At 44.6% G+C, this 24266-nt stretch overlaps 1 protein-coding gene across 8 annotated transcripts in view; it reads right to left on the bottom strand.

Annotated features, from left to right (window-relative positions):
* Window positions 1-23029, bottom strand: part of GRID1 (glutamate ionotropic receptor delta type subunit 1) — an 825719-nt gene extending 802690 nt beyond the window's left edge. For 7 of the 8 annotated variants that reach the window (XM_073353352.1, XM_073353357.1, XM_073353358.1 and 4 more), the window contains exons 1-2: window positions 22660-23029; window positions 19957-20112 (exon numbers count right to left, since the gene is read on the bottom strand). In XM_073353352.1, the coding sequence (XP_073209453.1) occupies window positions 19957-20112; window positions 22660-22738 (235 nt within the window). In that variant the 5' untranslated portion in view covers window positions 22739-23029. Of the gene's footprint in view, window positions 1-19956; window positions 20113-21094; window positions 21518-22659 lie in introns of those variants that run through there. The other variant, XM_073353355.1, reaches the window with a different exon arrangement.
* Window positions 23030-24266: the final 1237 nt, after the last annotated feature.

Below are 24266 nucleotides of genomic sequence, written 5' to 3'. Positions count from 1 at the left end.
CTGGGACTTCCGCGCAGCCAGGCTGACGGCCCACCAAAAAAAATGCCAAATTGGGCGGGAGGAAACCACTTACCTGGGGTACACCTTGGGCCGGGGACAAGTCCGCCCCCTCATCAGGAAGGTCCAAGCACTCCAGGAATGTCCGGTGCCAACCACGAAGAGGCAAGTACATCAATTTTTGGGCTTAGCTGGTTATTACCGGCGGTTTGTACCCCACTTCGCAAGCATTACGGCCCCGCTAACGAAGCTCTTGACCAAGGACAGTCCCTGCCGAGTGCATTGGTCCAACAAGTGCGAGACAGCCTTTCGAACTATCAAAGAACGGCTGTGTAGCGATCCAATACTCTTCAGCCCCGACCTTCATCATGACTTTATTGTCCAGACAAATGCCTCAGGCGTTGGGGCGGTCCTCTCGCAGGAGGTGGACGGGGAGGAACACCCGATTGTTTACCTCAGTCGGAAGCTGTTCCCCAGAGAACGGAACTACTCCGTCGTGGAGAAAGAGGCCCTAGCCGTTAAGTGGGCAGTCGATGCTCTCCGCTACTACCTTCTCGGGGCCCCCTTTATACTGGTTACAGACCACGCACCCCTGAAGTGGCTTAATAAGATGAAGGACAATAATGCCAGGCTGATGCGATGGTATCTCGCTCTGCAGCCCTATGCCTTCACGATTCACCATCGGGCAGGACGAGACAACGCCAATGCGGATTTCCTATCCCGCCTCGGAGAAGGTGAGGACGACAGCTCCGAAGATCGGGAGCTGGATTTGAGGGGTGGGGTATGTAGGGAGCCAGGGTGGCTCCCCTCCGAACCAGAGGGTAAAGAGCCACCCTTTCAGCCTGAGTGGGCGGGGCCAGGCCAAGCTTCTGCCAATCCCCGGAAGGGGAAGAGTGGGACAGGAAGTACAAAGGGCGGGACCCTCTGCCCCGTGAGGAGAGCACCAGGGAGGGAGACAGACACAGGTGGCTGGCTGCTCCCTCACGATCCTGCTGCTGACCCAGGCAAAGCCCTGGGCAAGGGGGAGCCTGACCGGGAGGAAGGCCTGTGGCAACCAGGACTGCCAGCCGCTGAATACCCAGAGGACCTGGAAGGGCCTGACTGCAGCCTGGGCCAGCGTGAGTCCGATACCGAGGGGGAGCGGGAGTGGCCCGCAGTGGAAAACCCGGACGAGATGGAGGGACCGGAGTGGCCCGCAGCGGAATACCCGGAGGAGATGGAGGGACCGGAGCAACCCGCCTGAGAGACCGGGTAGGAAGTAGCCCAGGGGCCGAACTACACCGTGGGGTGGGTGTGTTTGGTCAGCGGGCGCGGACCGTCCCGCTGACCCAGCAGCGGGACTTTCGCCTCCCGCCACTGTCAGGGCCCTGGGCTGGAACGCAGTGGAGTTGGGTGGGCCTGCGTTCCCCTACCCCGGCGCTCCCCTGCCTGGGGGGCGCGCTACTGACTCTTGCCGGTGCTCCCCTGCCTGAGGGGCGCGCTACTGACTCCGGCCAGCACACCTTCCCCGCTAATTCCCCAACGCCCGGAAGGTGTGGCTGAGGCCTGCCACGGAGACCATAGCTCTCCATCGCCCCTAGGGGCTTGGAGGACCGACCGACACCTTGTCACAACTTAAAAAGGGAAAGAGAAGCACAGTGAGCATATAAAAAGACTTGTTGAAAAGAGTTGTTTAGATTGTATTCATTTAACACACACACACACAAGCTGAGGTTTATCCCAATTTCCTAAACCAATTTGCATTTTGTTGGCTCTAGTGTAAAATTTATCTTTACAGTGATTTTCAGGCTATTCGTTATCATTAGGACCAGCTGTTTCAGCCCATGCAGAGCTGATGTAAAACTCCAAATTTCAAAGTTTGCCCTATGAAACCTTTAGGACCTCTGATTAGTCCCCAGTTAATTCACTCATTTGAAATACTGCAATTCCAAATTGTCCATTTTAAGGAACCCAGGAAGAGAGAGTTCCGGCTTTTAAATGAATGTGTCATCAGAATACATTAGTTCCTTGTATGTTTTGAGTCCAATATTCATCCCAACTATGCATTTCTCCTTATGAGGGGGTACACAACCCGAACAATGATTGACTTAAATGAAAATTTGAAGTGAATACGTATTACAGGATTGGGCCTTCTCCATTCATTTTCTCTTTGTACAATTGCCAGGGGTTCTGAAGCCAAATCAAAAAATATGGAGCCAACAGAATCATTTCAGCTGCCATTGCACATTTCTACATTCAAAGAAACTCCTTCTACTTTATTTTTTACTTTGTGAAACCCCAATCCTGACTTGTTAGTGCACCTAAATCTCCCAGGAAAGTGAACCAAATTCAAGCAACAGAGGCTTGAGCCTTTTTTCTTCTCATTCACCCCCAATCTCCCGTTCTTTTCATCTTGTCCGTATGACTTAGATTCACTTGAATCTACAAGGGCAAAATGTCATTTGCATTTACCATACACATTGCTTCTTCAAAGCCATATGATTAGAGTTGGGTGAAATTTTTCTTATGAAACCTTTTTTTAACCAAAAACTGAAAATTTGGGGTAACTGAAACAATTTGCAAATTTGGGTCAATTTTAGCTAATTATTTTGCTCAAAAAAATGTTGAAAATGTCAAAGTGGCTTGTTTTGGTATTTCTGGAATAATACTTTTCAACTTTTCATTTATTTCCCTTGATTTAATTTTTAAAAATATTTTAAAAACCTCTGTCAAAATGAAACATTTTATTTTGGGTCAACACAAACCTTTTCGTTGACATGAAACATAACTTTTTTCAGCGTTGCAGTTCTTTGAACATATTGGAACATTTTCTTTCAGCTTGACCCAAATTTTTTGATTCAGCCACTGAACTGAAAAATCAGTTGTTTGCACAGTTTAACATACAATGCTGCTCATATTTACGTGTCACAATACAAATCTATTTCAAAAGAAAAGAATGTTTCAAAACCACACAACACTGCACTTGCATGCCCTGTATTGTATTTTCCTGTATCTGTACTTTGTGTTTTGTGATTGTAAGTTGTTTGGCACAGGTATGTTTTTATTTGTTTGGTACACCTTACCACTATACAGCACAGGGCATGCCTTACAGCACTTATAAAAATAAAGTGCAACATCTAATATGGATTATAATCCAAAACTGGCATGCTACAAATCACTGAATTCCAAGGTCAATTTTGTCATCTTGGCTTGCAGAAAAGGGCATTCAGCTTTTTCAAGCACATTTCTTGTTTGTAAAGTGGAAAGACGATAGTTCCAAATAATAGTATTCTTTGTGATAATGTTTATTTGTTCTTTCTTTACTTTCTTTTACAAAATATAAATGCAGATATTTCTGAACAAACAAACAGAAACAGGGCCACAAGATTAAAACTAACCAGTCCTGCTCCAAAGATTCATTGCCTCCCTTTTCACAGTCCTCACCTCAAAAACTATACCACTTTCTCTGACTTCAATAAACTATCTAAAGCAGTTTGACTCCTTTGGGCCAGCTAACTCATTCAGTTTCAGAAGTCTGTCTCCTGTAGACATGAAAGAACTAAAGACGGGATGGTAGGACTGGCAAGGTACTTGCCTAAGGCCCCAATCCTGCAATGAGTTCCAGGTGAGTGGACCCCTGCACATGTGCAGAAAACATTGCAGAATCAAAGTGTGAGCAGCAGTATATCTCCACTCAACCTTCATCCAGCCTCCTCCACTTCTTTGCTAAACAAAATGTAGCTATTGTATACCCACCAGAAGCCTCTTTGTTCACTGTTCTGTCTAAATGACAATTGCAGAATTCAAAAACAGCTGCTTAACTGCTGGATAATAAACCCAAAAAGACAAAAGAGCAAAAGTGGATATACAGGATTATTCAATACAAAAGCTATCAGGAAAGAAGGAAAAGAAAAAGGAAGGGAAGTATTTATGTTATTCAATCAAATTAGTGACATTTTATAAAGTATTATTTTTTATCAAAGTGGCCAATCCATATTTTAATTTGCATGAAATTAACCGTCAATGCTGCCCGCATGCTCTGCAGAAAATGTAACTGACTGCTGCTGTCAATGTTGTTTCCCAGATTTTTCTTGATGTTAATTGCTCCTTAGATCTACCATCAGATCCCTCCTTTGGGTATTGTATTGATCTTGAGCTTTTGTTTGTAAGTGTATGCTTTCCTTTTTCTGATGGGGTTAAAGAAATGCAGCTTCCAAAGCTAAATTAAACCAAAACAAAGAACTGTGTGTTTTGCCAATGAAAGCAGGAGGAGGGTTTAAACTTTTCACCTTTCAAGCCCAGGGTTCTCTGGTGTAGATAAGCCAGAAGGTAGCTGTGGGAAGGTAAGGAAGTTTTGCAATGGAAGCCACTGAACAACGCGACAAGTCTTCGTAAGGCACATTTCCCCTTCCTGTAATGCGATTGCATTCCTTTTAGTTCAAATGGCAAAAGGGAATAAATTTGTGGTGCTCTCTCTAATGTAGATATATAACCATTTTCAAATCCTACGGAAAGTGCTCGGAAAATCAGCTATGTACTGCTGCCAACAGATGTTGTCATAATGATGATTAAAATGCAATGAAAATATAATAATCCAGTAAATCATAAAAGGAGCACGTTCAAAATTCAATTGCACTGAGTGCGAGATGGGGATCGGGGGAGAATCAGAGACACACCATGCTACTGAGCAAGAAGACGAGAGATATATAGCAGGAAGGAAGAAAGTGGAAAGAGACGTCAGTATTAGGAGAACTGATTTAGAAGTCTAACTAAAAGACAGAGTTAAAATGGTGATGGATCTGCTGTATGTATAAACTAGGGCACAGGGCCCTTGGAGGCAGAATGCCCACCATGGGGAGGCTGCCTAGACAGCATCACCTAAAAGAGAACAGCTCCAGACAGAAGGTGTGTGCCTCAGGTAGCCAGGAAATGCACTAATTCAATACCTCTCCAGAGCTGCCTCTGCCATCAGGGCTCCTATGGAACGCTCCGAGGACACTAGAGCTGATGGAAGGGACTTGTTCCACTGACCATGGGAGACTGCCGGGAGCAGAACAAACAGGCTCCAGGAGGCAGATCCTCCTCAGTGGAGGAGCAGAATGCCGCAGAAGGGACGGTTTGAGAACAAGAAGCGGTAGTGTGATCAAAAAGCTGTTTGAGGATTGGAATTTCCGTTTTTGATAAATGTTCAATAAGACACAGAAGTATCTCTCCTTGTCTATCAGGGGCTGTCTACCCTGCCCTCCATCCTAGGGGTGAAACCCTGGCTTCATTGAAGACAATGGCAAAATTCCCATTGATTTTCCAGTAAGGACAGGATTTCCCCTTAGGTGTGGGCTTTGTTAGTTGGTGGCTGTGGTTTTATGTTCTATTTGCATTTGATAGTGTTTTTTAAAAGCAAGATGTAATTGTAGCCATTAGAGTACTAGAGTAGCCACTAGAGTCCCCTCTCAATTTTGTAACTCTGAACCTCTCTTATTAATAGCAGTGCTACTGTCAGCATGGGCTCTGTTTCTGGATCGAATTGTGGGGAGGTGAGCAAGAGGACTACAACATCCCGGTTAAATAATGCAGCCTTACATTATTCTTCACAGTATTTCTGTCTGCGTGCTCCAATGGCTCTGGGAGTGCCAGAGCTGAGCCAAGCCCCCACTGGCAGCAGGAATGCCATGCTGTATGTCAGCGTGTGCCAAATTGAGGCTCATTCAGGATACTGCTTGACTGAAAGCCAATTCTTGTTCTGTCTTTCCTTCCGAAAAGCACTTCCTGATAGCTCCCACAGTTGCTCCTCATCTTCTCAGCCCTTCTTTCAAAGCCAGCCAAGTAGCAATGAATTCTGAGATTGTTATTTTTGAGTGTGTTTCAGTTTGTATAATGCTGCAATCTGGACATAGGCTCCCATGCTCCACTATGATCCAGCAAGAGTGGCAGCCACAGGGGAACCACTCACCCCCAGTGCAAGTAAGGGCTGCAGCAGGACAGAGACCTTACACTAATGGGGACCAGGTATAATAGAACTCCACTCCACCATTCTTTGCTGATATACCCTCTCCTTCCCCTTACACAAGTGTTGGCTGCTGAAGGAGCTGCCTCCAGCTGAACACTAGCCAAGATTTCCTCTTGGCAGCCTGGTATACTCCCTTGGCCTTCTGGGCCACTTTAAGAATCCAGCCCTATGACTTACAGTCACCTTACTCACTATGGAATGTTGAGCAATTCATGGAATTAGCAGGCTTTAGTCTGCTCTTGCTGATGTCACTAAGCTCCACCCATACCAATAAGATTAGTTTCCATAGTAACTGAAGTACTTCAGAGAGAAGAAAACAGAGAGAGAGAATGGAAGAGACTACAAAAGATTAAGCACAAGGTAAACATAAAATTTATATTGTTGTGTGATTGGAATTGGGACATACAGTATGGGGAGAGACCACTCATCACCTCTGCATCTTCTTCCATGCAGCCTTCTGCACCTGAAACCCCCTCTGACCAATACTACTATGCCTCCTTCCTCTCCTCGTGTGGACTCTAGTTACTGATGCAAACCAAGCAAAATTCTGTTTCACTTTATTTCAACCACAACAACAACAAAAACAAGCAAAATTCATCTAGTTTCTCTTTTTCCTTTGAGTTTGGGAAGGTTCATTTAAATCAAAGCAAAATTCAGGTGCGGGTGAACCCAACATGGAATGGAACACAAGAGGTTCAAATCCACCACAATGCAAAACCACTGAGTTTTACTCAGCTCTCCCCTTACTCATGGGTAGTGCTGACATCCCAAAGGGCAATGACAATGTTGCACCTCATCTATATATATAGGTTCTATATATACCATGTGGTAACAAGCAGAAGATGATTATCACCTCCCAATGCACAGCCAACAGCATAAAGCCTTGGTCTTACAGATGCATTCACCTGCTGACAAAACCAATTCTCATTAACTTTACAGACATTTCCTTCCACAGAAAATCCTTGTATTTATTCACTTTCTAAATAAGAGTGAGGAAGAGGACCAACGTGATCAAGAAGATGATATTACAGACTATTTTATGAATGACGTTGCTAGCTAAAATCTCGAAGACTGAGACAGCAAGTTAAAATGCAATGAATTAAAGGACTCGACTAAGATACTGGGTGAATAACGAGAGCTGGGATCCCACTGGGTAGGGTTTTTTTGGGGAGGTGGAGGGGGCTAGAATGCAAGTTATTCCTCAGACATTATTCAGCTGAATATAAGCAGAAATCATTTCAGGCCCTCCTTCTTACCGTCCTTTTCCCCCCTATTTGAATGGTTGCTAAGGGAATGGTTCTCAGGAAGGTCAAGCAGTAGAGACCCTGCTGGGTGGTTTACTGCAGCCAAACAGCACTACTTAAATTAATACCTCTTGGTTCTTTTTACCCTTAACTGAAGATCATTAGCGCTTCAAGATCTCATTTCTTACTGCACATTTAAACTAATATTAAAAGGGGAGGGTGAGAAATAGATAGGAATCAAGAAGCCACAACAAAGTCAAATGAGATTTTCAGAGCAGAACCACGGATGTGGGGAAAGTTACCCACCAGAGAAACTAAGTAATGTTTTGATCAAGCAAACCTTGCAAACCAACTAAAAGCATTCAAAACTCACAAACCTGAAAATAGTTTCAAGCACAGCAATCAAGTCTCCAAATTATAATTAAACACAAGCCATTAAGAACTACATAAAAGAAAACCCTCTCAACATGTTTCTCATTTTTATGTACTTACTGCCTTAAAGCTATGTAAATGAGAGAAATCTTGGCATATTAACATATCATTATAATCTGTCCCTGAAATTATTACACATCTTCATGCACTATGGAATAGATTTTCAAAATGTTGCATGCTAGTTAGCGGCCTCACTCCAATTTCTAGCGGACAAGTATCACATCACCAAATACTACTGCCACAATTGGCATTAATTGGCCCCTTTATTCTTAGTCTCAACCCCAAGAGACCAGCAGTTGAAGGGACACAGAGAATAAACTGGCTTCTGAGTTCTAGAGGTGGTTTCTATAGGTCAAGGTTGAAATGCACTGGTATTGGGAAGATTGCAGGTCCTCATGCCCTAGATGTATCCCATGATTAGTAGACTTCAGTCTCCAGGCCTGACAGTCTAGCACTTTTCAACTGCACTAAATTCTAAAAAAAATCGAAAGCATGTTATTTCTGTATATCTAAACAGAAGTTGTATGCTCAAGTGCATGAAGAGTTGCCAAACATAAAATTGGATATGTGCAAGTATGTATGCATGTGTCTGTGTGAACTATGGAAAGCACGTGTGAAACTGGGATCACAAAATGTGATTTTTTAACATGACACTTCTATTTTGCTGGGGCAGATTTAGAGAAATTAAAACCTCCTCTAAGAAAAGGTAGATTTCAAGTCAGTGTACAAAATTTACTGTACAGAAGCAATGCTTCCAATCAATCATTTTAGTCTAGGTGCCTCTACGGGGTTAGATAAGAAGAGCAACCTTTAGTAGCATCAGATGCCAACATTCCACCAGGGAACAAATAAAAATACAGAAACAATTCATTTTAGAATCTCTCAGAAGAATAATTTTTAGATAAGTGTATGACAAGTTATATCTATAGCTATCGATCTATATATAGATAAAAATATCTATTTTTGCAAGAAAAACTGAGTAAAGTCCAACACAAGATTTATGTTTTACTTAGAATAGCAAAAATTACATCATCTTACATTTCAGCCAAGAGCTTCTGCTTATCAGCTGGCCCCTAAATATTGCTTTACCTGCCTATTGAGAAGTCCTCTTTTTATACTGTCCATATCATTCACTTGAAAGTATAGAACAATGTCCTTTTTAACTGCTGCAACCTGATCTTTTTCTTGGGGAAGCACGTAGTTATTTGTCCAAAAATGTGATCTTTGGGACGCAGAGTATCAAATTTTACTTCCATCTCTTCAGTAACCATTTTAGCCATAGGCTCACTGAACACATTAACTTAGAGCCACTATTGTAAGAAGAACTCATCACTATCTTTTTTGTTTATCTTTTTATGTATAACTATACTAAGCCATGGATGATTTTAATAAACATGGTAATAGCCTCTCTGTTCAAAGAGCTATAGTTTGAACTCCTATTACTCTGTCTGGACCACAGAATGATGAATCACATCAAAATATGAAACTCCATCCATTCTTTATATATTAAGATGCAATTTAAAATATCGTGCTTGAAATATAGGGTTCCTTTAATCACTTGTGGCAGTTAGAGTCTAGGAATGCAGATAAGATCAAGATATTTTTCTATTCAGTGCAAAAGAGGTTTACAATATATCTAGCATCTAAATCACTTGTATATATACACACAGTATGTACAGTGTATTGTAATAGTTAGGGAATAGGAATAGTTATTTGATTTAACAATTCTAATACCAAAGGTACACAAATACAGGGAGAAAAGATCTTTCAAACTCATTTCACATTTATAGCAGAACTCGCTAATCAACAGTAGCGACTGGGGAGACCGATCATGCATTACCAAAGTGTGCCAATAAATAAGAAAAAAAAATACAATTTATTTTTAAAATAAAAAAACGTCATTGACATATGTTCATTTACATTTTTATAAACACTGCTTAAGCTTGATTTGTGATGATGCTTCACAGTACACTGGTTAATACAGTAGCATATTTTGTATAAGTAAAGAAAGTAGCATAACACCCAACTATAGCTCCCTGGTATTAAATCTTTGATGAAAAACAGGGTGAGACCATTTGGTATTCTAGGAGAACAGTGAGCCAATCCTGCAGCCACTTGGTGAATTAAATTATTTTGAAATCTATGACTGTTCCACACCTATTGGTTGCTAAATCAAGGTATTAGCAGGTTGCATATTAGCAGGGAGAAAAGAAACAAGGTCAGTCTGTAATATAGGCTATTTGTAGGTCATATGCTACCTTCATTCTGTATTGCCTTGTCTAACGTTTTCTAGGAAATCACCCAGCCTATGTCTACTCTAGCCTTTTCAGAAGCTTTTTCCACCACAGAGAGCATGGATGCAGTTCCACCTCGGCAGAAGTAATAGTGCAGTTCGGGCTCCAGGCAACTCCAGCATCTAACCACTATGTCACTTAAACTTGTTAGCCACTGTGTCATGTAGACCTGCTCTAAGAAGCCCAGAGCAGTCACAGTCTTGGCAAACCAGCTGTGCCAAATTGGCTACTAACATTTAGCAAGAGTAGCTAACAGTGTAACAGAGAGAAACAAGCCCACTGTAAACAAGGACCATTGTTATACTGCCATTCATGGAGCTCCACCATGATAGTAACAGTGGGAGTTTTAGAATAGATGCAGTACTGCCATTTTTTTTACTATTTAGGAAGTTTTAGCAAGTTTACATATCCTTCCCATGTAAATATCAGAAACAAAACAATCATTACAACAGTTAGCTTTTGTTTAAAGAGACATTTTACAGGAATATGGACAACAGATCTTTCTATTTATCAGGGCGTCACCATATTACAGAGTGAGCATCATCACAACACGGATGTCATTTCTAATGATTTTATTAAACTCAGTGAAATCTCTACATACACATATTTAACAGAGCAGGCATGTCTATCAAATGTTAATATTAAAAACATTGGACAGGTGTGCAATGTTTTTTGCAGGTGAATGTATTTTGTCTGAGTACTGAATAAAACAGGGGTGGGCAAACTTTTTGGCCCGAGGGCCACATCGAGGTTGCAAAACTGTATGTAGGGCCGGTTAGGGAAGGCTGTGACTGCCCAAACAGGCTGGCCCCCACCCGCTATCCACCCCCTCCCACTTCCCGCCCCCTGACTGCCCCCCTGACCCATCCAACCCCCCCCCCCGCACCACTCCTTGTCCCCTAACTGCCCCCCCGGGATCCCATCCCCTATCCAACCCCCACTGCTCCCTGCCCCCTGACTACCTCGACCCCTATCCACACCCCTCCCCCTGACAGGCCCCCCAGGATTCCCATGCCTATCCAACTGCCCCCTACTCCCCGTCCCCTGAACCCCCCTGCCAGAAACTCAGCCCCATCCAACCGCACCCTGCTCCCTGTCCCCTGACTGCCCCACAGGACCCCCTGCTCCTTATCCAACCCCCCTGCTCCCCGCCGCCTTACCATGCCGCTCAGAGCAGCAGGAGCTTGCAGCCCCACCGCCTGGCCAGAGCCAGCCACACCACCACACTGCCTGGCAGGAGTAGCGGGGCCAGGGTGCTGGTGGGGCAGCGACCTGAGGCTGCAGGGGAGGGGGGACAGCAGTGGGGAGAAGCCAGGGGCTAGCCGGCTGGGAGCTCAAGGGCTGGGCAGGACAGGCCCGCAGGCTGGATGTGGCCTGCAGGCCGTAGTTTGCCCACCTCTAGAATAAAATGTAACCAAATATCTAGGTATCTATCTGTCCTCTTTCCACTTTGCTGGGTATATAATTGGTGTGTTGATTTTTCCATAACCACAACCTCCCACAGTTTTCCTCCATGGTTGGCCTATTTTTATTTGTTTCCAGTGAGAGGTTACCAATGGCCAAGCAGGTACTAGATGATGAGAGATTAATTCTTCATTTCATGCTAGTCCTCTTTTCTGGATCAAACCCCATTCCTCTTGGGTAACTTACCTATTCACATCCTTTTCCCAGGGTGTCATATATGGACAAGCTTTTGTTAGGAAAGCTGTCTGCAAAGTTTGATATGAATTAGTTCTAATTTTTGTTTCCCAACTGACCAGATTCCATTACACCTAGTAAAGTTAGAGTTCTGTACAAAACCAGTATTCTAGAAAGTTGAGAAACATAACCCCTGACCTTAGAGTACTAGTACTAGGGAGAGTGGGCAGTCCAAGTGCATTTTGATCTCTAAATAAGTTAGAAAAGTTTCTTTACTGGATTGTGAGCACAGGCATTTTTAACCACACCCGAAACAAAGTTAGGCAAAATAGTGGTGAAAGTGCCTGAGTTGCCACTCCCAGTAGCACTGGTACAGCAGCACCAGCAGTAGCGCAAAGCAGGGAAATTTCCCAAACCTGTTAAGTAGGAACAGCCGAAGCATGAAACCCCATGGATGTCATGTGTTGGAGGCAGCACAGAACTTAGAAATTCACTACATATTTTCCTGATCTGCATATTCGTGAATGCATTACATTACACATGGTACAGAGCCAGAACCATGTGGCTGCTTTTGAAGGATACGGTTTGAGAGGGAAGAAAATTCATCCCAGGGCTGTATGCTCTCTACAAAAACAAAAATAAAAATATTTGGGGTATCTTTTCAAAATGGTAGCCTCCCAGGTGCAAGATATCTTCATATTTTTGCACCTACAATTGAACAGTGAGTAGCTATGCCTCAAAATACCCAGCTGTAATTAGAGGTATGTGTACTTGGATTTGTTGCTTGCAATTCATAGGCTGCATTCATCATAAGCCTAACTGAATCTGCCCCCCTTTATGAAATACTGGCATATTTGTTTCAAACTGAAGGAAACACAGGGTCCTTGCCACTAACATAACATAACAAACATGCACATGCAGGGAGAGATGGAGATTTCAAAATGTTGTTTTCTTTAATTTTGTGAAGCATTCTAGCCAAGCCATACAACTAAAGAGCATAAAAGCACAGGCAGAATGAGATGACAGTGTCACAGATGCCTTCACTGTGGCAGTCCTTAACAAGTCTCAGTTTGGTCTCGGAAGGCATGAGGAGGTAAAAATGTTAAGCACATTCACCCCACTGAGCAACAGCTTTTAACCACAGTAGACTAGTTAGAAATATGTAGTTACACAGCCAGGTCTCTAGGACTAGGGGAGCAATCCCCTGCTTACACTGTATCTGCCTGGTTTTGAGAATGCTTTGAAAGCTCAGAATGAAACTAGAAATTATGTATATAACAATATGTTCACTCTGGAGAACTCAGAGTTCAGCTGCCAAAAAGTTCTAAATAAGACAGTGTATCCCAGTGAAACCTGCTTGAAAAATATGCTCAAACGAGCTGTAAGAGAATAGCAGATAAAGGAGATGCTAAATGAGAGTGAAAGACACATGAGAAACCACTAGCAAAAAAATTAAATGACAGCACATTAATAAAAACCAACCCTTTGCAAGTCTGGCAGACAAAATCTAGAATCCTTTTTATATTTACTATTAAATATTTAACCTTAAGTACGAGGCATCATAGTATTTCTTAACCAAGCAATACATTTGCCCACCCAATGCAGCCAAATCAATACAATCTTATATTTTTTTTAAAAAAATCACTTCATATGAACAAGAATATATTAGAATTCCTGAGATCCATTATGGTTTGCAATTCTACCCTGACCCCCACCCTTCTTCTCCCCATGTTCGGGGACTAAACATCTTAAAGATATAAAATATAGTGAAACCTCTGTTATGTTTTCACCTCTGGGGCCATGCTTTCATCTAAAAACTAACCAAACAAATCAGAATGCCTTATGTCATGTTTACATGACACCATTTTAGCCTAGACTTATATATTGACCTGTCCTGAGCTTGCCCAAAGACTGAGGGGGACACTTTCACCATGGCTGGCAGGCATTTCTCCGTTTATTGTTTATGTGGCCATTTACACTTAAAGCTGAGCTCAACCCAAAGAGAAAGCAGTATCTGCAATTGAAAGCTGAAGACTCTATCCAGGTATAATTGCAATACAGCGTCTGTCCCCGATATGAGTTTCTACTCAGAGTGTCACTCTAACTACCGTGAAATAAACTTGTAAGGGAGGGGGTGGGAGAGACAGACCCAGAACCTTACAGAAATTCACTAATTGCCTCTACAGTTCTATACCCTTAGGCTAGGCATGTGTTTAGGTTCTGCTTTGAATTTTGGCTGGGTAAACAAATCCTAGAACAACAAAGATAATGCCCCTGTTTCGCTGTTTCACTTGTACATTTAGGCATATACATGCAGCTCGACTTACATCTAAACAAACAAAAATGCTCAATACCTACTGTTTCTGTAACTTGAAATGTATGTACATGGCTACGGCAGTTTGAGAACTTCCCCATGCACACATCCTTGCCAAGTCCCACATGCAAGAGACAAGGGAACAGCTTCACTCCAAGGTACACAACATGAACACACAAATAACTCAAAAAAGTCAGCAGCTGTGAGTCACTCGTGTACAACACCAATATGCATGGAATAAACAGGTAACTAAAATCAACCTATGGAACATCATCCTCACTCTCAACACATGTACTGAATTCCGAAGTATTCTCAGCTTTCCAGTCCTAATAGCCTTTTACCCTCAGCAGGCAGGCAAGGTTGCTCCAATTAGAAACAATTAATTTTAAAGGAACCACTGTCTATGAAAATAGAACAATTTGCAATTCTAGGAAAGGTTGTATTGGCATTTCAAAACAGTTTCAAGATTTCTGAATAACTACCTCTATCGGATCCTCTCCCCATGATGCACTGTGACAGTTAAAATGGCAAAAGATTTTTTGGACTGTTAGCCTTTCTGCCCCAACAGTGTTTAAAAACATTTAGATCTCCTGATGAACTATTTTATACACACAGAGATACACACATACTTTTTTTTTTTAAACCTTAAACAGCCGTATTTTTAAGACAGGATAGAAACTGATTTACAGTTGTCTTTTGGACTCCACTGTGAAACATACACTCACTTTTCCTCAACAAGATCACTCCAGCAGCAAGTACAGAAATGGCAATTTGAATTGAAAACTTTCTTTTCCAAATATTTCACAGTCTTATCTGTAAAAGAGTTCCTTATACCTTTGAGCTTTCAAACTTCTTAGCTCAGAAAAAAAAATGCATCATTTTAAGGAATTGCTCAGGTTACTGATAAAAACATTATTTGCACTAGTTCACAACTCAGCACTTTTACAGATGTTGGGTTAACACTTGGCACACAGCTTCTTTACAATGAAGAGAACAAAAGGGATCAACAATTAAATTAACATTGCACCATGTAATATTGTGCAGAAAGGCTGCTGCTGATTTCTATAGAACAGCCAAACCAGAGTAACCATTCTCAGGTTTTGATTTTTTGCCAGCTATTTACAATGAACATGTTTTTTTCTCTCAGTTAACACTAATTGTCATAGGCATAAAGACCATACTCCAGAAAGTGGCATTCCAGTACATGAGCACAAATATAAAATCAAGTCCTATTTTATATATACATGAAAGACACCAGATTTCATTGTTATGTCATACTTTTCCGCTGCCCACATTTGATTGTTTCATCCACTTGTTGCATCTTGTTATAAAACTAGATTGTGAGTTCTGTGGAGCAGGGACTGTTTCTTTACTGCTTGTTTGCACAACCCTTAGCACAATGAGGCCTTGACCATTGGCAACTAGGCACAACTGTAATACAAATTATTACTGAGTCATAAGAGGAAGTTTTCCCCACAAGATGCAAGCTGAACTACTTAGGGTCATGTTTTAGAACTAGGCTCCATGTTAACTGCTATGCTCAAGCATCTATAAACCCATTAGCATGGAATTCCACCTAAACAGAGAGAGAGAGAGACACACACACACAAATACTCAGCTCTCATTTACCTATTGCAGTTACCGGGCATTCACCATCACTGTATTCTGTTGAGCAAAGAAACCTATAAAAACCCTATAGCTTTTTCCAATGTCTAAGGTATATCTGTATATCTCCTAGTGTTGAAAATGGCTTGGTTTTGAAAAATAAAATACTTTAAGTAGGCCATTACTCCTGGAAGTGAACTGATCCTATCGAAAAAATACTGCTGCTTTTCAAATTTTTTTGCTACCCCTGCAAAAAAATCTTATACTAAATACCAACCCAAGTGCATTGAAAAAATATTATCAGTAATTAAATTCTTGTTACAGTGTAATAAACCTTGTCACATGGAGTGTTTACTTTTCATAATATTACCTTAGTACCACTGAAATGAAGTGCCTGCTTGCACCATTGATTTAAGTAGGAATAATTCACAGTGCTACTGGGTAATGCTGTTTATAAAGGTACTTGAAACAAAAAATAATATTGTGTGCCTTGTTTGATTCTGTGAGCTACTCTGGCCGTAGTATCACACTGGACTATTTCTACTCCAAAGTGTTTTGTACTACACAGCGTCCCATTACAATGAGACTAACGTTTACAACACCGATTTCCATGGGACCGCTTAGAAAGACATTACACAGGAAGAATAATGTGGGTGTCAGTGCATTTTATATAGTAATAGCAACATTATGTGAGCAGTTAGAGCAGCTGATTTGCTCCAGGTTATTTTGACTACTGTAAACAAAGTCCTAGTGAAATGAGTAGGGCATCTGCATAACTGATTGCAACAAAACTTTGAATAGTAAGAATGACACCATGTAATTTTGTGCAGAAAGATACTGCACAGTACAAATAGCATGGTTACTAGTGCATCCCATGCATCATTCTGTCAGCATATTGAATAACAGTTGCAAATGAAAGAAATTCAAACCCCAAAAAGGGGGGGAGGGTCTGACTTGAACCAATAAAGCTACCACTCTGTTTTTTACTCACCCATTGTGGCAAGATACGATCATTTTGAGGTCCCAGAGAGAAGAGGATGACATAAGCCTTAACAGCTAGGTGAAAAAGGGTGATTTTTCAATGTAATTGTAACGTTTATTCCATATTCCCTCTGGTCTCCAGTGTGTGATCAGAACTGCAGGAAATTATTCTAAATTTAGGTGCCCACTGCCCATCAGTGGGCATCTCCAAGAAAATCTGGGTCCTACACTTTTTTCAGGCACTGAAGATATGCTGTGGTGCCTAATGATCTGTACCAAATAGATTAAAGTCTGACCAGAATCCTTCCTGTGGTTTCAACACAGTTTTCACAGTGAATTATTACTTTGGAAATATTCTTTCCTGGAGGTACTGCTATTCCTGCAGGATTAAAAGGGAAAAAAAGAAAACTACCAAGTCAAGAAGTATTCTCTAGTTTGGTCAAGTTCCTCAGAACAATCTGAGCCATTGGACTTGCTGTCCACAAGACTGTCAGCTTATATCCCAATGTGATCAAAGTAGTTTAAAGCTTTTACTTTTGAGAAGAGGAGACACTGTTGGAAGCACTTGTTCAGCCAGCCAACTACTGTCATTTCCATGAATATGAATAAACTTCAATATAGGATATTGACATTTTGAAAATGTAGGAAGAGCTGATCCTTCAGTTAGTCTTTGACAATAATAAACCCTTCTATTCCATAGTTTGTGACTATGTATTTTTCCCCAGTCACAAGCACCTTTCTTGCCCCATTTTCAAGAATGTCAGGCCTGATCCAAAGCCTACTGAATGAACGTCATCTATGTCAATGGGCTTTGGATCAGTTCCCCAGACAGGTTTATTTTGTTGCTGTCTTGGATTTATGTGACAGCAAAGAAGCAGGCATGGTGGCAAAAAGATGTCAGAAGGAATTGTTTGGGGTTTATGAAAATGAATATTTGATGCAATTTTGTAACCATAATTTGCATGTACACAAGTTACACATAAATACATATGTATGAATGCAAATTTTCACAGAGGAAAAGATTATTTTCCCTGTTCTGTAATATTAAGGGTAAGACTAGTGATGAATCATTTTTTAAAATATTGTTGGGGTATATAAATAGCTCTCTTTTCTAGAATAATTATTACTCAAAAACCCTGCTGCTGAAATAACCCAGGCAATAATCAACCTTGGCTTCTTCATCAAACCCCAATAACATCTTTTTAAAGTCTTATTTGTAAAGGCAAGCTGATTAATCTCAAACATTTTCCTTTGCAATAAAAGCTAATTGAAATGATTTACCGATGTAACTACTTGTCAGATCTTATAAACGCTAGGAAAATGCTCAGCCAGTTACTTAGCTACCCCATTTAATCCACATGTAAAACCTCAGTGGAATCAAAGACTGTGAAATAAAACAGCTGTTTTTCAAACCACTTTCCCAGTTTTCTCCCTACTTTCAAAACTTACTTCTCCATTCATCCACACAATAGGGGGTTAACATGATAATAAAGTATTAAACACAACAGCAAACTACAAGGACAGCATCCTCGCCATTCTGAATAGACTTCTCACCCAGTCCTTATTTTAGTCTAGCTGTATTTGATCCTATCTGTGACTGGGAAAATCTAAACATATGTAAATCAAACTATCCCTCACTCTGTGAATCAAAACTCGCTTGGGGGGGGGGGGTAGAGAAGCCTGAAGCCTCTGCCTGGGGTGGGGGGGAAAGCCTAAGCCCCTTTTAAAGTGGGGGCTTCAAAGCCCCTGCCATTGCACAACTTCTCACATTTATTGCAGTCCCCGCACATTGCAGCACTAAGCCTCTTTATTGATGGATGTTTAATATTTCCTTCCATTTTCAGCCCTCTCTCTCCCAGCAACAAGTTAGGACAGACCTTAGAGATGGCACAAGGTGGCTACGGGCCAGCCTAAACGTTTGGGCACCAATAACGTGTTTTGGTTTAAAGAAAAGGAGGACTTGTGGCACCTTAGAGACTAACCAATTTATTTGAGCATAAGCTTTGGTGTAGCTCAAGAAAGCTTATGCTCAAATAAATTGGTTAGTCTCTAAGGTGCCACAAGTCCTCCTTTTCTTTTTGCGAATACAGACTAACACGGCTGCTACTCTGAAACCTGTGTTTTGGTTTCTTACCGAAGACTGCTCAGACTGTGTCTCACCATTCACATTCTTTGAAGCAATCTTTTGAGTTACTAGACCTCACGCACACACAAGCACCCCTGCTCTGCGCCAGTCCAAGGCGGTCTGCGGGCATGGGGAGTTCAAGTCAGGAGACAAACGAAACGAGAATGCAAAACTAGCCCAACCCACACTCACTCTGAATCCTGCGGGGACATCGCACAGTAACTACCAGGGCCCTTTAATTCCCGTAGAAAGGAATTGTTCCCTTACACACTTGCAGGCTCCACTTCCGACCATTCTCTCATCGGTGGCTTAGACTTCCCTGTACCGCACTGAACTGCCTTTACATCACAGAGTTATGGGAGGGTAGTTTGGCCCCTCGCTCTCCCCCTCCCCCCCCCAATAAATAACATCCGAAGCACCTGCCAGTGAGCGGGGCTTTCAGGTGCCCTTCGCTCTGGCACCTGTTGCAACTCCAAGCCCCGTGCTCACATTCTCCCTTCCCCACGGAAGGGCTCCTCAGCCGGATCGCCCTTCCCCAGAGCGCAGGTTGCGAGGCCGAGAGAGGTCGCCTCTGTGCAGCGCCTGAGCTGCCTTCCTTCCCCCAGCACACCCCACAACGCCTGACATCCGCCACTGCTCTGGCCCTGCGGCCAAAGACCAGGCGCCGCCGCCCGGACCTGCCCAGCGAGACACGGGGCACCAGGCCAGATGCCCGTGTTGCGTGCACCGCCGGACACACGTGCGCTGCCCTGCCCTGCCTGGCCGCTCACACGCGCTAGCGAGCGGCTGCTGCTCGGGAAGGAGTTTCACAGGAATGACAGCTCTCCGCGAGCAGGCACCTCAGCGCCGGGCAGCCTCCCGCTCCGGGCTCTTTCCTTGTGAAACAGCGCCAACCTTCGGCCGCCGGAAAGTTTCCAGCCCCAGCAGAGCTGCCCGCGCCTCGGGAAGAGAACCGCCTGGGCCACAGGGCTCCCGGCGCCCGCCTCCAGCCCGATCGTGCACCCAGCGCACGGGGCTCCAGCAGCCCTGTCAAGCTTGACAGTAAAAGACAGGAGCGGGGGGGGGGGCGACAGTAAAAGACAGGAGCTGGGGGGTCCTCAGCTGCTCTTTGGCGCCAACACCCCTCCCCCCTTCCCGCGTATTATTAGAGGGGGAAATAACGCCCACGGGCGGGAAGGCGAGTCAGCCCGGGCATACCGCCCCTGACAAACACCTGCAACAGACGCGCGAAGCAGAACTACCGTCTCCCCCGGCCCAGCAGCCGGGGCTCTGCGAAGCCCTCGCCGCGGGTCTGAGCCGAGCCGAGCCGAGCCAAGCGGAGCCCCCGCCGGGGCGCTTACCTTCCTGCACCGCATGGAAGGGGTTGTTGGCCTCTATGAGCTTGATGGAGTACGTGATTTTCTCGCTCTGTAAAATGTCGTCATTGAGGTTCAGATCGGACACCGCCTGCTTGAAGACTTCGTCGTCCTTGGCAGCATTTCCTTCAAAAATGGCACCTGTTGACATGACCACATCAAAATTTGATCTTTCTCAGGAGGACAGAGGGGTGGGGGACTTAATGGAGAGACGGGGAAAGTTAAGGCTCCCTAGCCTTGTTTATTTTCCCCTGCCTAAAGTTTCATTTATATACATTTATATAAATCAGCTACCTCTCTCCCCCCTGGAGTGCAGTGTTTTAACACGGCCAGTTCAGTGTGGCCCTGAGAACGTTGTTGAGCTCGGGTCCATGGGAGAATTTGAAAACAAGTTAACAGAAAACAGCTTCCTTGCTCCCAGGTTTATCGGTGACCGTACAGAGGCATTTGTTGTTCAGGCGCATTAAATCACACACACACGCAAAGTCTTCATGAAGCCTTTTCTTGCCCAATAGGTTAAGTATGCTTCACCAACCATCACTTACTGGTTTTTAACCAAATCCCCTAGAAAAAAAATTGCTTTGTGAGTTTGAATGTAATAGAAAAGGAGAGGTGTTAGAAAAACAACCAACTTTTGCTCTGGGTTTTTTCTGCTGTTCGCCTGGTTTGTCATTGTTTTGGGTTTTGAATCTCTGCTGCATACACAAACACACACTGATTTAGAGTCAGCCTGTGTGTTCAGTAACCTGAAAGCTTCTAATTTCAAGCCGTGTTTATGCAGTTAAGGTGAAAACATCTGGCGAGCTGGGTTACGTAACATACTCTGACTACGGGAGCGTGTGTGTGCACTTTAGATTTACTATTTTGTTATGCAGATCAAGGATTTTTTAGGTTAAAGGATTAAAAAAAGGTCACTTCCCTCCCTGGTACAATATTGCTTATTCACACTAGTTCTGTGTCCTGAAGTCTTACAAAGATTCGCGTGTAAATTCACAAATCCAGGTTCAGGGGGCTCCTCCCCTTCAATCTTTTGAAGCCCTTATTTCGGAAGAGGCGCTAAAATATCACTAAGGCTGAAGTGTGGGGCAGGTATACGAGCCACGAATCTATAGCTGGCCTTCACCTTGTCCATTGGCAGGCAAAGAGGCAGAGAGGCTTTGTGGACGTCTGGCCGCCATCAGCTGCTGTGTCTCTGGACTCCCCGCTCTCCAGCTCCACTGATGAGAAATGGGGCGCGCTTTCCTCCTCTTCAGCAAAGCGCGAAAAAAGTCAGAAATCTCCAGTTTGCATCCAAGGTGAACAACGTGCTCCTGGTGCAGCTGAAATCCTGTAAGTGTGTCCAGCGCCTGAGAGGATGAGACGCAACCAGGGCTTCCCCGCCGCCCTCCCGCCTCGCCCCCTCGGAATTCGCGGGTAGCTCAGAGCTTTCCTCGCACAGCGGGCAAAGTTGACTCGGTCTCTTTTCTCGGCTAGATCCGCAATGCTGTGGGCTCTGGCCCTGGCCTCAGCCTCCTGGTTGTTTTACAGGGCTGGTGTCTGAGCATCCTCGTTCTCCCCGCCGCCACCACATCAGCTGGTGCAAAATCGGTCCCCCACCCCCAGAGACATTCCCCCACATGCTCGCCCCCGCGCCCTCACGCGTGGCGCCTGGAGGGAGCAAACTTGTTACATTTCGTGTCCATCAGGGCACAGGCGCGCGCTCTGTAGCTCCGGACTGAACTCCCACCCAGCCTCTCTTGCTCCATGGCTTCTCTCTCTCCTCCCTGAGGATTTTCCTCCTCCTCCTCTAAAGGCGGATGGGAATCATTGCTCTTCATTTCTCCGCCACTCTCCATCTCCTCCCCTCTCATCTGCCAGAAGCCCGAGGGGTTTGTGGAGGATTTTGTCCCTCTCTTTCCCCCACCCCCATCTTTATTCGATACCCGCCAAAAGGTGACTGCAGAGCCTTTGCCTTTTGCTGGCCAGACTTTCCCTGGACATTCCTCTACCCTGCTCCTAGAAGCCACAAAAGTTATCTGTCCAGCATGCGCCATTGCCCCAGCCTCTCCTTCTCCCTCCTCCTCCTAGCCAGGTTTCTCCTCGCTGGAGATTTCAAGCCTTGCAGCCCAAAGGTTTTAATGAGCCCTTATTCAAACCACAACAGTTGTGCGCGCACACACACACACACACAGCTACTGCGCATCTAGCATCTCCTAACCCTTTCCCAGCCAACTTGTCCCTCCTGCATTCCCGTTATAGTAGCATCTGCTATGACTGGGGAAGGGGACGGTGGGGGGATTTTTGGAAAGTTTCCCCTACAGGATGGTTCCTATTCTGTCTTGCCTTGTTTACTGAGGGTGGCGGCGGACGAGAGAAAACCTCGCACGCAAACAGGTCTGAGCCCAGCATCTAGTACAACCAGAGAAACGGCAGCAGCAAACCTGCGTCCTGTCTCCAGAGAAACCCCTGCAGCGATTCAGTACTAACGTGCTTGCAGCATCCTTGCAACCAAAAGGGACCCCAGCGTCGCTTCCTCATCTCGCTGCTAACTTTGCAATTCGGAGGATTCGGGTGGCTTTTGTGCCCCCCTCTCTGGGGAGTTAATGGGGCTCGCTCGCCCTCTGCCCGTGACATGATGGGGTTTTAAGGAGACACCATCCCTTTCTTGTATTTGTTGCTTTCTCCCCCCTTCACCCCCCCCCTTCTTACCAATGTGGATGATGGAGTCCGCCCGCACTGAAACGCACTGAAATATCCAGGGGAAAAGCCAGAGCATCACCACTTCCATTTCCAGCCTCTCGCGGAGCACATCAGCCCGGATTTGATGGAGAGACAGAGATGGGGGGAAAAGAAGAAGGGGGGAAAGGTACCCAGATTAAAAAAAAATCAAAAAATCCCAGACCCCGAAACCCCAAGGATTTTCCAAGATTGAGACGATGGAGAGAACGGGGAAGCAGGGGGACGACAGCAAGAAAAAGGTGGGGGCTAAAAATGTGTGCAGATGGATAGATCCTGGGTGTCTGCGAGGAAGCAGCAGCAGGGCAGAGACTTCAGCAGCAGCTCCTCACCACTCCGTGTGTGTCTGAGCCCCAGCGCACAGCAAACTGCGGAGGACCGCCCCCCCCCCCCAGCACCACGTGATTGCAGAGACTCACCACTCAATATAGTCTGGGCGAAACACACAAGGAGATGGAGAGAAGAGCGTAGAGCAGGGAAACAGTGGAGCCCAGTTCCACCCAGGAGCCTAGCCAAAAACGGGGGCTGGAGGGGGTGGCACGAGGAGATGGGGAGAGAAGAGCGAGGATGGCACAGGATGGGAGAAAAGGTCTGTGGCGACAGGGGGGGCTAAGGAGGCTTTCAACAGGAAGGGGAGTTTGAGATATGAGAGGAAGATCTCTGCCAATCAGTGAAACTGACTACAATCTGACCGGCAGAGAGCAGAGTGGGACGAAGAGGCGCTCTGACACAAAGGGGGGAATCTTAGCTGATCCCAGCAGCTCCACGGTTGCCATCACTTGCGGGGAACAGCTTCCCCCCCACAGGCTAGTGCGGATTCTATGGAGATGCCCGTATCCAGCAGCTGCCCAGGCTTGCTTTACTCCCAGCAGACGCTATCCACTCGTGCTCCTCCATTCAATCCAGCTTTCCCAGTGCTGAAGAGGATGCTGGCTCTAATCTTCCCCCAGGACTCTTGTGTCCCCCTCTCCCCGGCAGCACTGTGGAGGGGACCGAAGTTCAGAGCGCCGTTAACAAAGATTTGGGAGCCTCCATAGAGGGAGTTTAATTCCTTGAACTACCTGGAAATCTTACCGACCTTTTCCCTGGCCAGTCTGGAAACTTAGCCTCTGAATCTCAGCCCTGCTGCTTTATTTGGTTTCGGCATTTGCCCCCACCCGCCCTCTCGCAAGGGAAGCGCTGGCTAAAAGTTTGACGCTGGAGTGATCGGCTGCATTAAAAATTGGGGGGTTCTGCTTCACCTCAAAGGGGGGGGGACTTATTCATCAATGACGTCATTAGTGTCAAAAATAAACAGCCCAGGGGGAAGGGTAAGGGTGAATGGAAGCCGCAGATTTAGAAAATCTTAACACTTGGTTCCAGGTTTTTAAACTTCAGTGACAAAATTGTATCGTGTTGCAAAGTAAAAAGGAACAAGAACGCGCGTGGCTGGTGTAATAAAGATGCTGCTGAGGAGGGTATGAAATTCCAACGTTCCTGTTCCAATCTCAAGTCCAGGATTTTATTTTCCGTTGACGATCGAAGTGAAAACGTGATATTTACCCCCACCCTGGGAAAGTGGCACCACAAAGCTGTCCTCT

The sequence above is a fragment of the Lepidochelys kempii genome, chromosome 7, assembly GCF_965140265.1.
Source record: "Lepidochelys kempii isolate rLepKem1 chromosome 7, rLepKem1.hap2, whole genome shotgun sequence".
Classification (NCBI taxonomy): Eukaryota; Metazoa; Chordata; order Testudines; family Cheloniidae; genus Lepidochelys; species Lepidochelys kempii.
The sequence above is the reverse complement of the archived record's forward strand: the minus strand, read 5'-3'. Positions and strand labels throughout refer to the sequence as shown.